The sequence below is a fragment of the Colletotrichum phormii genome, assembly GCF_030913505.1.
Source record: "Colletotrichum phormii strain CBS 102054 chromosome Unknown BDP81scaffold_35, whole genome shotgun sequence".
Classification (NCBI taxonomy): Eukaryota; Fungi; Ascomycota; class Sordariomycetes; order Glomerellales; family Glomerellaceae; genus Colletotrichum; species Colletotrichum phormii.
This window is the reverse complement of record NW_026851477.1, coordinates 356,076-375,779: the sequence shown is the minus strand read 5'-3', so window position 1 is coordinate 375,779 and position 19,704 is coordinate 356,076. Positions and strand designations below refer to the sequence as shown.

The 19,704-nt window shown below is 50.2% G+C and overlaps 5 protein-coding genes across 5 annotated transcripts; 2 read left to right on the top strand and 3 right to left on the bottom strand.

Moving 5' to 3' along the window:
• Positions 1-3,839: 3,839 nt before the first annotated feature.
• Positions 3,840-5,041, top strand: BDP81DRAFT_334063 (BNR/Asp-box repeat protein; the record flags this gene model as incomplete). Its single annotated transcript, XM_060585723.1, has 2 exons — positions 3,840-4,360; positions 4,423-5,041. 2 exons carry the CDS (start codon positions 3,840-3,842, stop codon positions 5,039-5,041), a joined length of 1,140 nt encoding a protein of 379 aa, XP_060438552.1.
• A 1,135-nt stretch (positions 5,042-6,176) lies between these two features.
• On the top strand, positions 6,177-9,728 carry BDP81DRAFT_334260 (family 35 glycosyl hydrolase; the record flags this gene model as incomplete). The annotated part of the gene is made up of 10 exons (XM_060585747.1): positions 6,177-6,299; positions 6,415-6,491; positions 6,557-6,743; positions 6,803-6,918; positions 6,976-7,351; positions 7,406-7,540; positions 7,593-7,849; positions 7,908-8,099; positions 8,150-8,373; positions 8,428-9,728. The coding sequence occupies 10 exons, from the start codon at positions 6,177-6,179 to the stop codon at positions 9,726-9,728; spliced, it is 2,988 nt and encodes a 995-aa protein (XP_060438551.1).
• Positions 9,729-10,284: 556 nt separating this feature from the next.
• BDP81DRAFT_334147 (the polygalacturonase) lies at positions 10,285-11,454 on the bottom strand (the record flags this gene model as incomplete). The annotated part of the gene is made up of 2 exons (XM_060585733.1): positions 10,285-11,178; positions 11,260-11,454. The coding sequence occupies 2 exons, from the start codon at positions 11,452-11,454 to the stop codon at positions 10,285-10,287; spliced, it is 1,089 nt and encodes a 362-aa protein (XP_060438550.1).
• Positions 11,455-16,183: 4,729 nt separating this feature from the next.
• On the bottom strand, positions 16,184-16,674 carry BDP81DRAFT_441406 (uncharacterized protein; the record flags this gene model as incomplete). The annotated part of the gene is made up of 2 exons (XM_060591592.1): positions 16,513-16,674; positions 16,184-16,270 (listed from the first exon to the last, which is right to left on the bottom strand). Coding segments are annotated over exons 1-2 (177 nt in total), but the record flags the coding sequence as incomplete, so codon positions are not given.
• A 2,137-nt stretch (positions 16,675-18,811) lies between these two features.
• BDP81DRAFT_334003 (major facilitator superfamily domain-containing protein) lies at positions 18,812-19,314 on the bottom strand (the record flags this gene model as incomplete). The annotated part of the gene is made up of 2 exons (XM_060585717.1): positions 18,812-19,086; positions 19,152-19,314. 2 exons carry the CDS (start codon positions 19,312-19,314, stop codon positions 18,812-18,814), a joined length of 438 nt encoding a protein of 145 aa, XP_060438548.1.
• Between the last annotated feature and the right edge of the window lie 390 nt (positions 19,315-19,704).

Genomic DNA, 19,704 nt, shown 5'->3' with positions numbered 1-19,704 from the left:
AACAAAGGACAACTCCTCCTTGAAGTGCTAGAGAACACAAGTAGTAAGTCGGACGCAAGTATCAAGCATCAGGGAATTTGCAGACTACTTTACGCCTTCACACAACATTTTGATGTGTGAAATTAGAGCAAATGTCGATTCAGTATTACTGTTCCTTAGTGGTGAGCTTCAAGATACTTGAACATCTGGCCAAGACTTAGGGAACTGCGTTCAGAGACGATTCATTGCGCTCGAGATTCGTTGTGAAATGGATCAACATGACGATAGCGTGTATCGGATCACTTGGTATTGAAGGTCGATAGACTATGCCATTGATGCATGTGGTTTCAACAAGACATCGGAGTTAAAGTTGGGTTCTTTTCATTGAATCGTGAATCATATTCAGTCGATGAATGGTAATGATCATGAGACGAAACAGGCTGTTTTAATTTAAGGTACCTACAATAGCTTCTCAATGGCCTGGATCCTCCAACTTCATCAAAGCTCTTCGAAACTTCCGGATCTCTTTTGGGTTTGTACTATCCTTGAACTCTCCGAGTTTTTACAAACAGCGATGTTTCCTAGTGTTTGGTATATGAATATGATTCAATTGACTAACTAATTCTCTCGCCGCAGCGACTATTTCCTTTACGATTGTCATACTTTCCTATTGGTTCATTGGCAAGTCTTCCCACATTTACATGCAGCTAAAGGATAAGCCGGGCTATATGAGTCAACTTGACGACGTACTGATCTTGATTCTCTTCCGTGAACGCTCTCGACACCCGTACGCCTTGAAAACTGTAAAGCTTCCGTATAACGTGAATGATAAGCGAGTGAGACAGACAAGCGAGTGAGACACAAAACTGCGCCGATGAGATAAACTGGCTTCCATATCAACATCAACAGCATCAATTCAATTCAAACTACTCATAATCCTCATCTTCAGACATCTCTTCAATAAACTGGCACGTTCGTGAATTGTGTCCCGGGTGACCACAAACGCCACACCGTCGCTGACCTGTCTCGGCCCTCAGTTTGCGACCACTAGTACGACGCATTTCCTCCTGAACCTGCGCAGTCACATCTTTCTGTGACTGTATATCTGCTGCGTCAGCTACAGTAAGACTTCCTCCATGTTGTAGGCGTGTTTTCTTAGTTCTCCGTCGTCGACTGAGTTGGTTATTCTCGTCTCTAAGAATCTGTACCTCAGATCTAAGTAAGGCTACTTGGTGCATGATGCCTCTTGTACCTTTAGAAAGTCGTTCAACAGCCTCGCAAATAGAGGTTGGGGAGCTGCTTTGGTGACGAGTGATCCGACTCTTAATAAAGTTGGATTGAGAGCTTGCCTCTACTGGGTTGTTTGGTGTCCTTGAAACCCAAGGCGGAGGTGTCTGTGGTAGTGATGCTGGAGGCGTTGGAGTGTGTAGCCGGATATTCAGCTTTGATAGGACGCTTTCTGCACTCAGAGGAACAAGCCCAGCTCCTCTAAAACCCCCTTGGATGTCTTTTTCAGTCATCGCTTGACTAAATGCGCTGCGATATGCAGGAAAGAAGTCCTCCTTTGAGATGTGGGTTACGCCCCGCCGCATCTTATCCTCAATTTGTTGCCCATACGCCGTCTTTAGCGGACCAAAGCACCCAACGTCAAGGGGCTGGAGTAGATGAGACGAATGAGGCGGCATACAAAGTGTAACGATCTTGTTTGCCTTGCAATATAGCTCAAAGTCTGTTGAGTGGTGACTTTCGTGCCCGTCGACGACGAGGAGGCGATATTGGCCTCTCAAACGTGGTTTCGTATGACGATCATAGTGCTGGATCCAATCTAGGCCTCTTTCATTTGTTGTCCATCCGTTTTCTGACGTCGCAATGACCCAGTCGTCCGGGAAACCTGACTCTGTATACCAGGTTGAGAGGTGATATTGGCCTGCAACGATGATGTATGGCGGGACGTTATAGCCTTGCGAGTTGATGGCTTGAATCACTGTAACCCATTCTCGATTACCAGGCTGCGCCATTTTTGTGTTTGAACGCCTTTCAGTACTTGTGACAACCATGCCAGATGCAATCTGGCCCATCATAAAGCTAGTCTCATCAAAGTTGTAGATATCAAACTCATCGATACCATACTTCGCGATTGTGTTCTTCACAAGAGCGAACCAGCCGCGAATAGCCTCTGCATCCTCGCATTGGGCCCTCTTGTAGTCGTACCTCCGAAAAACCGCGTCCGCAATTGTGGTTGTCGTTTGACGAAGTTTAAGGCCCAGCGCTTCCCAACCGGAGGCGCGTTGCGATCAGCAAGCAGTCGATCAGCCATTTCTTCCATACCACGGATCCGGGGAGGGAATGATCGGGCATCTAGATCGAGAATGTGATCAACTAACGTCTGCTCTTCTAGCAAAGTAAGATTCCTCGAGTTCGGTATCCTGTCGCTTCGAGATGTAGAGCCCTTCAATCGTCGACTCAATGTTGCATGGCTGACCGAGTAGATCGTAGCTGCAGCCCGTGCACTAAGCTCTGGATTGATTCTGATAGCTTGAAGGGCCAGCTGTATGCCTGACTCATTACTTCTGGATGCCATGATGTGTTGTGGAAGAAACGTCTCCATTTGTGTTGAAGCATCATCGGCGCAGTTTTGTGTCTCACTCGCTTGTCTGTCTCACTCGCTTATCATTCACGTTATGGTTTATGATATCTCGAGAAACATAGCTCAACGGCAGCTTCTCAATTGTTTTCAAAGAGCAACAATATGAAAACGGTGTGGCTAACTTATGCCACGCGGATATGGAGAGAAAACAACCTCGTCTTGAGGATCTTGAGAGAAACCTAGCTCACAAGGCACTAGGGTCCACTTACCAAGTAAGTACGGGTACCTAATCCCTACCATTTTGGAGTCAACCACTGGGCCAACTCCCAGGTTGTGTTGTTGACATAATCGCAACTCTACGGAGTAGAATCATTTGGCATTGAGGGGCGGTGAGATGACCGAGTAGGAAACCGACGGAAGCAACGCGCTCCAAGCAAGCTGTTTCCGAAAGATTGTTGAGCTCAGGCAGCTTGGCAATCCACAACTTCCCCTCCCCTTCCCTTGTTAACAACGGCTCACAGCCCAGATGAAGGCACAGGCAGACGAGCGCAGCTAAACCAAGAGTGATCATTGCAACCGAGGAATTGGCTGAATTGATTGGTGCGCATCTCTCACGAGCAACTTCGGTACTTGACTCCATTCCCCCGCACGAACCCCACAGGTCAAGTTCTTGGGGTTCACCGGAAACGAGCAAGTTTGTACGGCGGAGCTCGAGATAACATTGGCCCGGCTCCCGCAACCCCAATCTTATTCTTTCCATCTCGGCACAACCATGTCATGAAGTCCCGCGACTCTAATCATCATCATCGACCGTCCGTTATTTGTTTGGAGCGCATACAGTTCATACAGTTGCTGCGCAGCGGTGCACCTAGTCAGTGGTCGATTCGTGCTTCACGCCATGGAAGCTCCTCTTTGACAACTCTGGAGTAGGCCCTACCTGCCAACGACAATGTTTCTCCAGGCTTCTCTAGTCTGGGGGAGCTGAGCCAGGGTTAAGAAGGTTATAGAGAGTTGCCACATGGCCGAGGTAACCGAGAGGAAGCTCATGGCTCGGGCAAGGTCGCATCGTGCAGCCTGCCATGATCACCAGCCCTGGCTCAGTTGCTCCTCTGGAACCAACCCCATGGGTCAAACAGTGAGGAACGCGATGTCCAATGCTACCTTATAAAAGGTGCGTTGCTTATCGGTCCGGGGAAAATTGTTTACCTATTCTCGTACATCGTTCTCCAGACGCGTCGCATCCTGCAGAGATCGTCGAGTCGCAGCAGTCATCATGATGCTCCGATCCGCCCTCATCGCCGCCGTAAGCGCCCTCACTTGCGGATTCGCCTCTGCTCTTGAGACGTTCGAGCGCAACCTCATCTTTCAGCCGCCTGACAACTACACGGATCCCCGCGTGCTGTATCCTCGTACGGTTCAGCTTGACGACGGCCGTCTTCTGGGAACTTGGGAGAACTACTCACCGGAGCCCCCTCTGGTCTGGTTCCCCATCTACGAGTCCCTCGACGGTGGTCTCACCTGGGAGGAAGTCGGCCAGGTCCACGACCAGGTCAACAACTGGGGCTTGCGTTATCAGCCCTTCCTGTACGAGCTCCGTGAGGATTTTGCAGGCTTCCCTGCTGGAACCGTCCTCCTGGCCGGTAACAGCATTCCCACCGACCTCAGCGAGACTCAAATCGACCTGTATGCTTCTCAGGATAAGGGCCGCACTTGGGAATTCCTTTCCCACGTCGCTCGCGGCGGTCGTGCCATTCCCAACAACGAGGAGACACCCGTCTGGGAGCCTTTCATTCTGTAAGTCGAGAGCAAACCGATACGCAACGCATGCAGTTTAAATTTACTAACATCACTTGTAGTATTTTCGAGGACGAACTGATTCTCTACTACGCCGACCAGCGCTCGGCCGAGCACGGCCAGGAGATCTCCCATCAGACCACAAAGGACCTTAAGACCTGGTCCGCTGTCGTGACCGATGTCTCCTACCCCACATACACCGACCGCCCCGGTATGCCTTTCGTCACCCAGCTCGCCAACGGCGACCACATGTACACCTTTGAATGGGGCGGCGCTCCCATCATCCCGACCTACGTGTTCCCCATCTACTACCGCATCGCGAAAGACCCCCGCAATTTCGCCGACGCCCCCGACATGTATATCAACAGCACCAATGGCGGCATCTTCCCCATCAACAGCCCCAACGTCGTCTGGTCTCCCGTCGGTGGCTGCAACGGAACCATTGTGGTGTCAAGCAACAGCGCCCCTCTCTTCATCAACCGCCGCGGCGGCGACCCGAGCGCGTGGGTTGCGTACGACTCTCCTGAGGCCGGCGCATACACTCGCAACCTGCGGATCATGGAGGAGGACCCTGATTACCTCCTCATCATGGGTGCCGGCGTCCTGCCCCCCAGCACCACGAACAAGGTTACTGTCAGCATGCTCAAGCTTACCGAGCTCTTGGGTCTCAAGCAGGCATGAGGAATGACAAGGATTTCATGTAAATAATAAAAGTTCGGGTTGCTTATTTGGAGGACGTGTCCTACGCCCAGCACACGACAAGTATATAAACGCAACTAACGCCATAGTGAGATATTGCTAATGATTGATATTCGCTACCCGTCAAGTATGTTGCTCGTGTTAATATTTCCGCTCGGATATGTGTTTCCTCTGGGCTCTCTGCTTCCCCGTGACGTAATTTGTCCAGCGGATATTACCTCTTGGCAGACCTCTAGTCCAATTGTCTGTCTGCAGGTGACTGAAATCCGCCTGTGCTTTCAGAAGCTACTTGTACTACTAGTCTCTCGAACCTACGAAAAATTGCTCCAAAGGAGTCCAAAGAAGGCCGGAAAATCCTCAGCCATGGGCAGAAGACTACGGTGAGCTCACTAAGGTGGTGAGAGCAGCAGCCGAAAGACCAGCTGTCTTGGCCAATTTCTCCGCCGCTATCCAGCCTCAAAGACCAGGCTGTGTATGGACGGAAGTTTCGATGCGTTCCTGGGTTGCCCCGGGCGTGCGGGCCGTTGGAGGTGGCGCAACTCCCCGCATGGAAAACCCAACCATGTCTTAGCCCGTCTTGGGAGACAAGGGACGAACAGGTGGTTAGCCGACAAACGCGGGGCTTGGGTGCGGGGGAGAACTAACAACTCGAGGTTCGGACAGAGCTGCGGTGAAAGGTCCAATGTCTGTCGCTCTTGGTGAACAACTCCCCTCGCTTTGTGTGGTGTGTTCCACAGCCAAACATGGTGCAAGAAACATGTATGCACGTCATGTCCTTTCCCATCCCATCTCCGTGGACCGATGACCACACGCTCGCATAGTTGGGGTAAGAGAGGGGGAAATTGAGATTGCGATGAAGCTGCTGCGTTGCCAGATGCTGTTCAGCCATTCAAACCCCAGCAATGCCGATGATCCCGCCGCTACATGGAGTTCAAGGTTGGGGATGGTGACATTTCCGGTCCATCGCTTGTCGAGGCCGGATGTACGAAGCCATTGTCTTCCGTCAAATAGCGACAGGCTCCTCGCCTCGTGCGCTCGTCCCTGCATTGTTCCAATTGATGTTTCATAGCTTCAGTACAAGCACGGTTTCGAGTGTACTGCTGGTGTATCGATTAAAATGTTGCTGTCACGTCTCAAAGCCCTTTCCCTACTGGCCTTGGCCTGGCTCGACGGAGCCAATGCCAGGGCCGTTGGGACCGGGACCGATTTGAAGCTCCTCAATGGGAGACAGCAAGATATTGTGAGTATTTCAATGGTGATCTGGCTTTGATAGTGTCAATAACTCGAACACATCTTCCCTCACTTGATGGCATTTTGAGTTAGCCAAGACACATTGGCTGATATGGCTCTCCTAGGTGACTTGGGACGACAAAACCTTGTTCATCAATGGCGAGAGATTGATGATCTTCAGTGCCGAGTTCCATGCCTTCAGGTGAGCGAGCAGTGGCTGTGGACTAAACCAAGGCGGAACACACGCACACTGACCATTGACGATAGAATGCCGGTCCCGTCCCTATGGCTCGATATTCTTCAGAAAATCAAGGCAGCTGGCTACAACTCCGTCTCTTTCTACGTCAATTGGGGACTATTAGAGGCGAAACCGGGCGAAGTTCGCGCCGAGGGCATCTTCGCACTCGAGCCACTCTTCGAGGCAGCCGAGAAGGCTGGACTCTACCTCTTTGCTGTAGGTTACGTACCCGCCATATTTATTGCCAGATGCGTCTTGGCTAACACGCACTGAAGCGACCGGGACCGTACATCAATGCTGAAGTCACCGGAGGAGGTTTCCCTGGTTGGCTCCAGAGAGTCCAAGGAGCTCTCAGGACTGGCGATGAAGCCTACCTGAAGGCGACTGACAAGTAAGACAACACCTATCAACGCCCATGGTGTAACAGCTTGTTAACTAACATGCAAAGTTACACCGCCACCCTTGGGAGCATCATCGCCAAAGCTCAAATCACAAATGGAGGACCCGTCGTCCTCTTCCAAATGGAGAACGAGTACAACGCTGCCGTCGACCCGTACCCCTTCCCCGACTACGACTACTGGAAGTACGTCGACAATCAGTTCCGCAGTCACGGCGTCGTCGTGCCGTACGTCAACAATGAGGCCTGGCAGCTTGGTGCCATCACTGCGCTCACGCCCGCCAAGGTTGATATCTACGGGCACGATGGGTACCCGCTGGGTTTCGACTGCTGGAACCCTACGGTTTGGCCTGAAAATGGCCTGCCCACTGATTGGCTTGCAACGAATAATGCTATCGCACCGACGACCCCGTATACTATCGTAGAGGTCAGTGACATCATATTGGCCAGGTCCAGATTGAGCCTCCCTAACAGCTCTTAGTTCCAAGGCGGTGGCTTCCAGCCCTGGGGAGGTGCAGGATTCGAGTATTGTGCGGCCCTCCTTAACCATGAATTCGAGCGCGTCCTGTACAAGAACAACTACGCCGTCGGAGTCACAATCTTCAACATCTACATGGTAAGCAGCTTAGTACGTGCTCCAAGCTTTGCTTGCTAACGATTCCTGGCAGACTTGGGGCGGCACGAACTGGGGTAACCTCGGACACTCCGACGGCTATACCTCGTACGATTACGGTGCGCAGATTACCGAGGAGCGTCTAGTCAACCGTGAGAAGTACAGCGAGACAAAGCTTCAGTCCAATTTCCTCCACGTCTCTCCTGCCTACCTCGTGGCCGATCGATTCAACGCCTCGCTTGAATGGACTAACAACGACGCAATCACCGTCACTCCGGCAACAACTAACACCACCAAGTTCTACATCGCTAGGTACGTGGTTGCAACGCCTTCAGCGATGCTCTAGTTTCCCTTACTCACCACACGATAGGCACACAAAGTACGAATCTCTTGAGACAACAGCCTACAAGCTGAAGGTGAAGACTGTCGAGTACGGTGAACTAGAAGTTCCCCAGCTCAGCGATAGCCTGTACTTGACCAGACGCGATTCAAAGATCCATGTTAGCGACTATCCTGTCGGCGACAAGAAGCTGGTATACTCCACAGCTGAGATCTTCACCTGGTAGGAAGCCCAAGTAGAGCAGCTTTGACACTTCTCTAACATCTTTGCAGGAAGAAGTATGCCGACAAGACCGTGCTAGTCGTCTACGGAGGTGCTGATGAGCACCACGAGCTGGCCATTGAGGGCGAGCAAGCCGATGTCACCGATGAAAACGTCATTGAGGGCTCAGATGTCACTATTGAGCAAAAGGACGGCTACACTGTCCTGGGTTGGGCTGTCTCGGACGAGCGCAAGGTCATCCGCGTGCACGAGAATCTCTATGTTTACCTTCTTAGTAAGTTGTCAGCAAACATCTCTGCGTCTTCTAATCTGACCGAAACCTTGTTAGCTCGCAACGAGGCTTACAAATTCTGGGTGCCTCCCGCTGTCGGCGACTTCGGCACCTCTGATGTCATCGTCAAAGCTGGATACCTCGTCCGCAATGTTGCCGTCAACGGGGACTCCATCAGCTTCTCTGGTGACGTCAACAGCACAACCACCATTGAGATTATCGGTGGCGCTCCCTCATCTCTCAAGACTCTGAACTTCAACGGTAAATCTCTCGACTTCAAGCAAAACGATCACGGAGCTGTGACTGCCAAGGTTGAGTTCTCAACTCCTGAGATCAGGCTTCCGTGCATCAGCCAGCTCAGCTGGAAGTATGTCGACAGCCTACCAGAGATCAAATCGGACTACTCTGACGAGTTGTGGACGGCCGCGGACCTCGAGAAGACGTACAATACCGCGAACCACCTGAAGACACCCACCAGTCTGTACGGAGGAGACTACGGGTACCACACCGGCTCGCTTCTCTACCGCGGTCGCTTCACTGCAAACGGTGAAGAGTCGACTTTCAACATCACCACCCAGGGAGGCAATGCCTACGGTGCTTCAGTGTGGCTGAATGACGAGTTCATCGGGTCCTGGTTCGGAAACGCTGTGTCGCCCGCCTACAACAGCACGTTCACCCTGCCCAAGTTGACCAAAGACAAAGACTACATCTTTACGGTCGTGATTGATCACATGGGTTTGAACGGCAACTGGGTCGTTGGCGAAGAACAGCAAAAGAACCCCCGCGGCATTCTCAACTACAACCTCGTTGGCCACGAGCAATCCGACATTAAGTGGAAGATTACCGGAAACTTGGGCGGCGAGGATTACGCCGACGAAGAACGCGGCCCTCTCAACGAGGGTGGTCTCTTCATCGAGCGACAGGGCTACCACTGGCCCCAACCTCCGTCGGTGTCTTGGGAAGACAGCAAGGGTCCCTCCGCGGGAGTCGAAAAGGCCGGGATTGCCTACTACTCTGCGACCTTTAACCTCGACCTCCCCACTGGCTTCGATATTCCGCTGTCTCTGACATTCGCCAACACCACCACTACTGCCTACCGCACTCAAATCTTTGTAAACGGTTACCAATTTGGCAAGTTCGTGCATCATGTCGGCCCCCAGGCTCGCTTCCCTATTCCCGAGGGTATTCTCAACTACCAGGGATCTAACCACCTGGGCATCACGCTCTGGGCCATGGAGAAGGGCGGCGCCAAGGTCGAGGGGCTCAAGTGGGAAGTTGGCATGGTCAGCGCAACTGGTTTCGGGAAGGTGACGCCTGCACCGCAGCCGAAGTGGACGGCAAGAAAAGGAGCTTACTGAAGGGTTGCAAAGCACAGAGCGGGCTTAACCTTGCGTGATACTTTCCGCTGGCGGCAAGCCCTAATATGTACTTTCCCCTTCACCCAGAGTTTAGCTATCCGTACCTTACCTGGAACTAGTGTCCCAAAGTTCCGATCAATTCGGTCAGCTGAGCCCGGATTGTGACTTCGTTCAAGACTCGATCAGGACGAGTCGCTCATTTCTCACAGATGTATCTTGTCAGATGAAAGTGCGTGTGGACTGAAGACAATTCATACATCAAAAGATCTCTTCTGGGCCGGTGAGGAAGATTCACAACCATAGACAAGTCACTTGAGATATACGGTAGTTATTTATTTTAGTTTAAGGTTTAACTTATATGTTCATATCGCAACCAGCAAGTTGATACGATACACATTTGTATACAAATGAACAAAAATTCGTAATCCGCTGATCTGAGACACCACCCAGTGGCAAGTCCATGAGCTACATCGAGATCGTTATCAAGAGCCCGGCTCACCAAGTACGCAATGATCCCAATTCAACGGATACCGTAGATATTTGCGCTGACAGCCGCTTAAAGCTTGGTATTGACGCTCGACGGGACGTTGAGAGCATTGGCAGCCTTCTGACCACCAGAAACGTTGACACCTTCCCACTTCCAGTTGCGGCAAGCGCCGGATCCGCACAGAACCTGAACGTCAATTGCGGAAGACTTGATGTTGCCGATAATCTTGCTGACAGTAAGATCGGTGATGGGGACACCGCTGGTGGGCTTTCCGGTAGGGGATCCGTTCTTGTAGTCCTGCTGAATGATAACACCGTACTTGTTGATACCAGTCATAGTAATACCGGAGTAGACAACGTCCGAAACAGCACCAGTCGCACCAGCAACGGTCTTGATTCTGACGCCGTTGTCCGAGTCGATAATCTTAGAGTTGAGGATGCGAACGGTCTTGACGACGTTGTTGGAGCGTCCACCAACGGATCCAATGGAGAGACCGTGACCACTGATGCAAGTGCCGCCGATGAAAGTGATGTTGGAACCGGAGTTAATAGCAAGGCAGTCATCCTGGTTCTTGACAGTGCAGCCAGAGATGTAAATGCCGCTGGAGGAACCGACGTCGAAGCCGTCGGTGTTGTGGCCGCACTGGGAACCGCCATCGCCGGCAGAGTCGTCAATGTTGACATCGTAAATGCCAAGGTTGGTGCAGGTGTTGATGGAAAAGGCCTGAACAGGGGTGTTGAGCACATTCAGTCCGCGAATGTTGGAGTTTTGCAGAGAGTGGGCAGCGAAGAACTTGGGCTTGTTTTTGCCACCGTTGCTGCCCTTGCAATCCCACCAGCGCTGGCCACCGCAATCGATCACATGGCCGGAGGCGCCGACGACGTTGACATTGGAGCCCGAGACGGAAATGAGGGGACCAGCCCACTCCTTGTATCCGAAGGTAGTCTTGCCTTGGAAGGTAACCTGTTGGCTCTGTTAGTAAACCTGACTGAGACAAACGCCGGCCTGTTGACCACGAGATGCGAAGTTGAAATATCGACGTACGGTAGCGCCCGACTTGAGGCCAGTCAAGTCAAGAGTGACTCCCGCGGGAACAGCGATATCCTTCAAGACAATGTTCGAGCAGCTAGCTTTGCCCTTCATGGCAGCGTTGGCGTCGGTGAAAGTGCAGCCGGACTGGCTAACAGGCGCAGCCAGAGCAGTGGCAGCCAGGCCAGCGAGAGCGAAGAAAGAAACCATGTTGAAAGCAGAAATGTTTTGTTCGAAGTAGGTTGTTGTTATGTCGAGTGCCCTAGGGCGATAGGTACAGAATGAGTGAGTAAACGAAAAAAGAATGGACGAGCCAAAGCTCAAAGGATGATAGTGATCAGAGTAGAAGATCAGCTGGTAACAGTTCGAGAGATATCGCAACTACTGCCAAGGCCGTGGGAAGTGGTTGATTTATATCCCAATTGGAGACGTTCTCAGCGGGGTTTTGCCAAGACTGTCAATCAAAGCTTGTGTTCACCGTGACATATCAAGAACAGGGGTGACCGCCGGCCGAGTCAGTCAGACATAGGATGGCTACCTATACTTGGGGCAAACGCCGACAAGGATCGCCATAGTTGGATGACCGAAGAACATTCCTTTTGCTGGGAAAGAAATACTGGCGTCATCTCGAGCTCGCACTCACAGAGATTGCCTCCAGAAGAACTACTCAAATAAGCTTGTCTCGCATATAGTATATATGCTAAGCTGTGGAGTGGTGTATGGGAAGTTCGGAAAGATCCTCAACGATGGTTTGCCGAAAACCGTCATTCGCTTGATATAGATGGGGGCTATAGGTGTTTGCGCAACGGCGAAACGTAACCTTCCCCAGGTTTGTGCCTTCCAACTCGAAAACCTTCTCCCTTCATTTGTTTTCTGTCATTCTCCTTCGTGAAAGTGTAATTATTGTTACATCATGCTTCGACACGTTGCGAAATGTGCCTCGTGCGCTGTGCATCTAACAGAGTTCGACGCCATCTTGCTAGTCTGCAAGTCAGCTCCATAGCCAGAAAGTCTCACGGACCGACAGAACGCAGTGGGCAGACGCTGCGCACTTTTCTTATCACGCATAGCAGCAATAAAACTGACTTTTCAAAAGGTGCTGGCATTTCGCGATAATAAACCTCATTCTGCCCACACTCATTAGCGGACGAAGGCACGACTCCATTGTGCTCTCTTTGAAGTCCGCTTTGCTTTCACCCGATGACTCGGTGAGTTCGCCTCAAAACTGAACTTTGAGATTGTTTCTTGGCTCATTACTGAATCTCTTGTTTTCAAAGTCTCTCTAAGCACGTACCACCATTCTACCCTTCATGTTTGCCGCATCCCTTGTTTCCCTAGATGTTTCCATATTTTACTGGCCTAAGTCCGCGCACATTGCCAGAAGAGACTCAAGAGAGATTGGGCAAGGTGGAACGCAATTGAAATGTTGATGGGTCCGGTGCCTGACGATAATTCTCCAGCCGTAAGCGCCGAGAAGAAAAATATCCCCCGAAAGAGAACCCGGAGGCTAATAAGGTCATGTCCCACAACTCTTTCTGACCGCTTCGGACGCTTACTTCCAACATGTCAGAAATCACAAAGGCTGCGGTGATTTCCCCTGAATGGCAGCAGTATGGAGACGGGCTGCCACCTCAATATTTGGATTGCCTCATTCTGCTTTGTCTATTAAGTGGAATGGTCCATCAAGCCACAGCAGAAATATGAGCGATCGTCGAAAACTTGGGCTGCGAGCAGGATTCGTTCGAATCAACAAGTGTGGAAAGCACCGGGATAACCAGGGTTCCCACGTTAAAAGAGAAAGTTTGCAGCTTCTATCCACAACTCATGTTGCAGCCACAAAATAATCACGCTGCAGCATGATGATGAGTCTCGACTATCCGGGGAATATGCTGGCCTTCTCCCGAGACCCAAACGCCGATTCTGAAGTCGGCTCACAGGCCGGCACTCTGCAGTTTGCTGCTGATAGCAATGCGCGTAAAGTTTTACTAGTCGCAGTGTGTAAACTTGAAGCACATGAAATAAAGTATTCACTCAAAACCGCAACTATGAGTTACCATCGAGAGTGAAGGTCTAGATGACAAGCTGTCGAATCTACCGAGCATTACTGCAGAGTGTAGGGAGAGATTATTCCATTCAACAAATGTAGATCGGCGCCCCTGGTAAGGTAGAAGGAATAAAGTTGCAATAGTTCCTATCTGCTTCTTATCCATAGTTATGCAACTTCCCCCTCGCCTAGTTTTTCTTAGCATCTATGTTACGCCCGCCGCAACTTGTCACTGTGGGCGCGTAGCTATATAATGCAGAACAAGGGAAAATGATGCGGAGTCATCATTATCGAAGCTTTTGCTTTGTGCCACAGTTGGTTGCCTTGTCCTGCTCGTAACAATCTACTGTTAGTGCAATAGGTGGGCCACCACCAATATTCTTAACAGCTGAAAACCCTTCACCTCTCTCCTTCGGCGGGCTTTGGACTGTTGCTAGCCTCCTCGGCTGGCCCTAATAGAGGCTCTGGGACCCCTCCGGAGTCGTTTCTAACCTTAAGGGCTAAACGCCGCCGCGGTACCGAGGCCTAGCTACCCCGGCCTAGCCTCGTGGGAAGTTAGCCTAACTGTTACGACCCAACATGCATAACAACGCCAGGGGGCCCGCCCCGCCGCAGGCCTACGGCGGCTATCTACCAGATATATGCAGAGAACCCGGGAACTCAGGTGACCCCTCACGGAACGGAAGAACTATGGAACAAGTTACGTAACGATAAGGAAAGTGAGCACACGATAAGGTGATCATAGTGATCACCCAAAGTAAGCGCTCACCAGTATCCACTTAGTGATCACTAACGAACATAGTAAATAGACAAAATAAAAGATATAATGTGCATGATAAGCGAGCGGATCGCTCAACAGCGACCGCCACATCTTTTTCTTTCCAATATATATTCATCCACCATAATGATACAGTTATCAAATAAAGAAGCTGGTATAATTTTAGTAGTTCAAGCTATCGAAAAAATACTAAATTTGAGTATTAAAGGTGTAACTCGGATCTATTTAGTGCTATTTTTAACCTTACGCGCCCGTGTTAATAGAAGAACTTCGTAACTTAAAACCGTACTAAATGTTACGGCCAGCTAGTCGTAGGGGTAGTTTGCAGAAGTTGAGGCTGCGGAACTGGTAACAGTAATCGTAGTCGGGGATAGCTTCAGGGAAGCTATGTCTGTCAATCGTAAGGGTAGGTAAGGCTTCGATGATCAATCGTAGTCTTGTCAAGGTAGTAGCTGAAAGCGGATGTTAATCCTGATACGAAGTTAATTGCTGAAGAAGCTATGGGAAGTCTGTCCTAGAGCCCGGCTCGAGTCCATCCTATATACAAGTCCTGATCCTGAAACATATCCTTTGTTGCCTGGTCACCATGTTCGTTGGTGATCACTAAGTGGATACTGGTGAGCGCTCACTTTGGGTGATCACTGTGATCACCTTATCGTGTGCTCACTTTGGGTGATCACTGTAATCACCTTATCGTGTGCTCACTTTCCTTATCGTCACGTGACTTGTTCCATAGTTCTTCCGTTCCATGAGGAGTCACCTGAGTTCCCGGATTCTCTGCGTATATCAGGTAGATAGCCGCTGCAGGCCTGTGGGGCGGGCCCCCTGGCCTTGTTATGCATGTTGGGTTGTAACACTAAACTTACGGAATTTGACGTTCGAAGAGGATATGTGTTACGAGCTGGACAAGGCAACCAACTGTGGCACAAAGCAAAAGCTTCGATAATGATGACTCCGGCATCATTGTCCCTTGTTCTGCATTATATAGCTACGCGCCCACAGTGACAAGTTGCGGCGGGCGTAACAATATGCTAGTTGAGTATATTCTCGACCTAGATTCCCGATTATTCCCTCCTCGGATCAGTGGTGTAGAAGAAATGGCTAATCGACTATTCGCCGACCGTAATGCGCCCCTAGTTGGGAAGCGCTGGGCTTTGAACTTTGTTAAGCGATAACCATAGCTCCGGACGCGCTTTTTTCGTAAATATAACTATAATGTTACGCCCGCCGCAACTTGTCACTGTGGGCGCGTAGCTATATAATGCAGAACAAGGGAAAATGATGCCGGAGTCATCATTATCGAAGCTTTTGCTTTGTGCCACAGTTGGTTGCCTTGTCCTGCTCGTAACACTAATGTTGCGGCCCGGACCGCCCTCCAGGACAGCTAGATCTATAACGTATAAATACTAAGAGGTTAGAGGTAGGCAAAAAGTATCACAAAGCGAGGTAGCAAGTGGAAGACTTGTATGGTAGAAAGTGGCTTGATTCCTCTAAGTGGAAGACCCGTATGAGGGTCCTATCTATATACCGTACAAGACGGGTAATGGGCTTGTGGAAAGCGGTATCGTACGGCAGTAACCGGCAGCGCCACGTGTGGCGCTGCGACAAAAAGGGAAAAGGTAAATAAGTTAAGGTACGAGTTGGGTAATCAGAGAATCGATTGTATTGATGATTATTCTATGATATGGTGGGAAAGTGTAGTCTATAGATAATATATAAATATCACATGTAATCATATGTGATGCTTAAGTCCGAGCATTTATTATTAAGTTTATACGGGCATATGTGCCTGCCGGTGCTTTAACATGTATATGTAAAACGTATTCACGTACGGGCTGTACGTGCGTACAAAGCATTGTATCTCAGTAGATACGTACTTCACCTGAGCCTCTTATTACCATGTAACTTCTTAAGCACGTAACTCCTATAACTTAGTAACGTGGTTCATCAGTCAGCGACGAATATCAGTCAGCGACGAACTTTTTCCCATGCACGTAATGGTATTTACTATTGCACAACCACAACACATTGAATTAACTATTCCTCATTACTACTCGAATCATTTGACAATTCCGTATCCTTAGAACAGGTTCGCGCATTATGACCGGTCTCGCCACACACACCATAGCGTCTCCGAGCTGGCTGGGCTCTCTTTGATGGACCCCCCTCCTCATCCTCTTGAGGTGCTGGACGTTTCCCTTTTTGTTTCTGTTGGAATAGGCCTACATTAGGCAGCAGGAGGTTGCTGCCGCGGTCCGTTCCAGCCACGGTGGTCCGTGTGGCTCAGCCACACGAGGGTGGTATACCCCAGACTTCCTGCCGCCGCTGGCACCTGGTTAGACTTCCACTCAAGAACAACAAGAACAAGCAATATCACCACTACAGTCGGTGATCGTTGCTACCCACGATACTCGAGTATTTTCCTTTTCCACCTGTGAATCCAACAGTTTCCCTTCAAGCAAAACCTGAGATTCCTCTATACTAAGCGCCCCTCCAAGCTGGACCCGCGTCCTTTTAGCCCTCCGGCGCTTACCAAGTGCAACATTCGCATCCTCAAGGGTACGAAGCCGATCAGTCAAAAGAGTGATTGAGTGCGCCATTGCCTGCGTACCCTTCGACAATTGCTCAACTGCAGCAATAATTGGCGTTGGTGAGCTTCCTTGATGAGCAGTGATCCGACTTTTGATAAAATTGGACTGCGAGACGGTTTGTTGTGGGTTAGAGGGCGTTTGCGACTGCCAAGGTGGTGGTGTTGAAGGGTTGGCCACAGGAGGTGTAGGCGTCCATAAACGTACATCAAGCTTTTCAATGACATGCTCTGGGTTCCATGGTGAAATTCCAGCGCCTTGGAAAGCAGCTCTAATGTTTTCTTCATTAAAAACTTTGTTGTGGGCCTGGTAGAAGGTAATAAAGAACTCCGACTTGGTGATGTGGTTTATGGAGGCTTTGATGAATAGGTTGATTTCATCACCATATGCGCGTTTTAAAGGCGAATAAAGGGCAATATCTAATGGCTGTAGTAGATGTGACGAATTTGCAGGCATACTGACGGTTATAATATTGTTCTGCTTGCAGTAATTGTCGAATTCGGCCGATAAATGGCTCTCGTGGCCGTCGATAATAAGCATCCGGTAGACGCCCTTCGTTTGGTTCTTAGTATGTTTGTCGAAGTGTTTAATCCAGTCAAGACCCGTCTGATTATCCGTCCATCCATTATTAGTAGGTTTGATAACCCAGTCGCTAGGAAAACCTGATTCCGTGGTCCAACTAGCAAGGTGATATGCGCCTTTGACAATCACGAACGGAGGGATGCACCACCCGCCCGAATTGATACATTCAATGACTATAGCCCACTCAAGGTTGCCAGGCTGGACAGACTTTGCTTTGCCGCGTCGATCAGCGCGTGTTACTACTATTGACGCGGTGATCATGCCCATCATAAAGCTAGTTTCGTCGAAATTATATAGGTCCCCCTCTTGGATGCCATACTAGGCCATTATATTGCGTAATAGCGCAAACCACTTTGATATAACCTTAGGATCTTCTTGAAGAGCCCTTTGATAATCGTATGGACGATTAAAGTTGGTTTTCAGAGTAGGCTGCGAGTCCACAAATCGCCTGGCCCATCGCTTGCCAATAGGCTTGCCATTACGCGCTCGTAGTAGGAGATTGGCCATATCTTCCACACCAGCGAGACGCAAGGGAAACCCTCTTTGATCCTGCTCAATAACGTATTGGAGAAGCGCTTTCTCTTCGATCGCATCAAGTTTATGTCGTTGGGGTTGGGCACGTTCGCGTCGGGGTCGATCGTTCATTCTATGGCGTACGGAACTTTCGGGGATACCGTAAGTCTTCGCAGCACGTAACACACTTAGTTTTCGGCCGGCGGCGCGAGCTGATCGAATAGTCTCGATGGCTAGAAGTATCTTGTCTTCTTGTGTGTAAATTGGCATAATAGTTGTGGAGTTATTACGCGTCAAAGGTTGGAGTGGTTTAATGCAAACCGCATTTGGGAAAAAGTTCGTCGCTGACTGATATTCGTCGCTGACTGATGAACCACGTTACCTGTATTATTTAATACATCTGCGAGAAGCAGTCAGTCCATGGATGTATTTGCTATGATATGACACTACTTTTCTCGCATTTTATAGGTGTGTAGCTGAGGAGGCTGGACTACTCCTTGGCTGCCAAGAGGCGGCGGAGGTGCATCCATACAATTATTAAAGCATGGGTCTCCATATTTGTGGTAACATCGACCAGAATTCTGTCTACCACAATTTAGTCGACCATGGATTAGGAGCTGTGAACCTATTGTGTTTCAACGTCCCTATCCGTACCTTATGCAGATTTCATAGATGGCATGTATGGTTTGGATAGTTTTTATTCTATCTACGGAGTAGGTCGGATGATTCCGTCCCGCCGATCGACGCGGATGCCATCCCCTCAACGTTCACCCCAAGCGAACCAGAGCAAAGCGCTGATACATGGCCGTAGACCCACTCAGCATTCCAATCCCTGCCAATTCATCCCAACATCATATCTGTAGACCGCCTCCAGTCTCCATCGCCAACTTCCTGCCTGGCGTAGATCCTCCTTGACATCTCTTGCACTCCACTGTTCCCCATGCCCTCCCCTGATCTTCGACAATAAAACCAGCCCCCAAATTCGGATGCCGGCTCGCTACTTTAGCACAAACCAGGCTAGACTCGTGTTGCCTGGGCGTTTTTCGCGATGGCAGGAATTTGCTACCACTTCTTGCGCAGGTCTCTGTCACAGAGGATGCGCGCCACAAATTGCAAAACAGCTGAGGCGGTCAGACACATGCCGGTGAAGATGACCAGGTGTTGATACTCTTCCGGCGTTCCTTGTCGAACGAAAGCTCCGCCAATGGGCGTGCCGGTGAAGACACCGATTGCACTCCAGATAGAAAATGCGCCCAGCCGGGCACCAACCTTGTCCTCCGGAGAGAGCCTGACGGTCACGGATGGTGTGACGCTGATGAAGATTCCCGAGCAGAAACCTGCACTGTGATTAGCTGACTCGAGTTCTCGCAAGGCTGAAGCATGTACAACGAAAAAAGCATACCATATAAGCAGGCAAAGGCTACGATCATGCTGACGTTGGTGGATAGAAGCCACAAGGTAAGGCAGAGTATGCCTGAAATTGCCGTCAGTGGATAGAGGAGGTTCAATCCACCAGTGTGGTCGGCTACGTATCCACCACTAAGATGCGTCAGTGCGGTACTCATGGTCATCTATCGGAACACTCAGAGACTTACATCACTCGGCCGAAGAAGCTCGGTCCGTTGATGAGCGGGAGAAGGTAGTTGCTCACCGCGGCTCCCGGGTGGTGAACCGCGATGTACGGCTCTAATAATGAAATTAGCTACGTTCAACAGGGACGTTCTTTTGAGGACCCGCGGTCTCAAGGCATTCCGTCCGGACATCAAGTTTTGACTCGGCTGCCCAGACTGCCGACGAAAGCTTGGAAGCGGCACATATACATGTACGCACTTAGTTTGCATAACAACTCGGAGCCACACGCAGTCGAACAATGATTGACAACACACCTAGGTAGTAGAACGGTACGTAAAGCCCAAAGTTGCCAACCACATTAGCAAGCGCCTATGGAAGTCCCA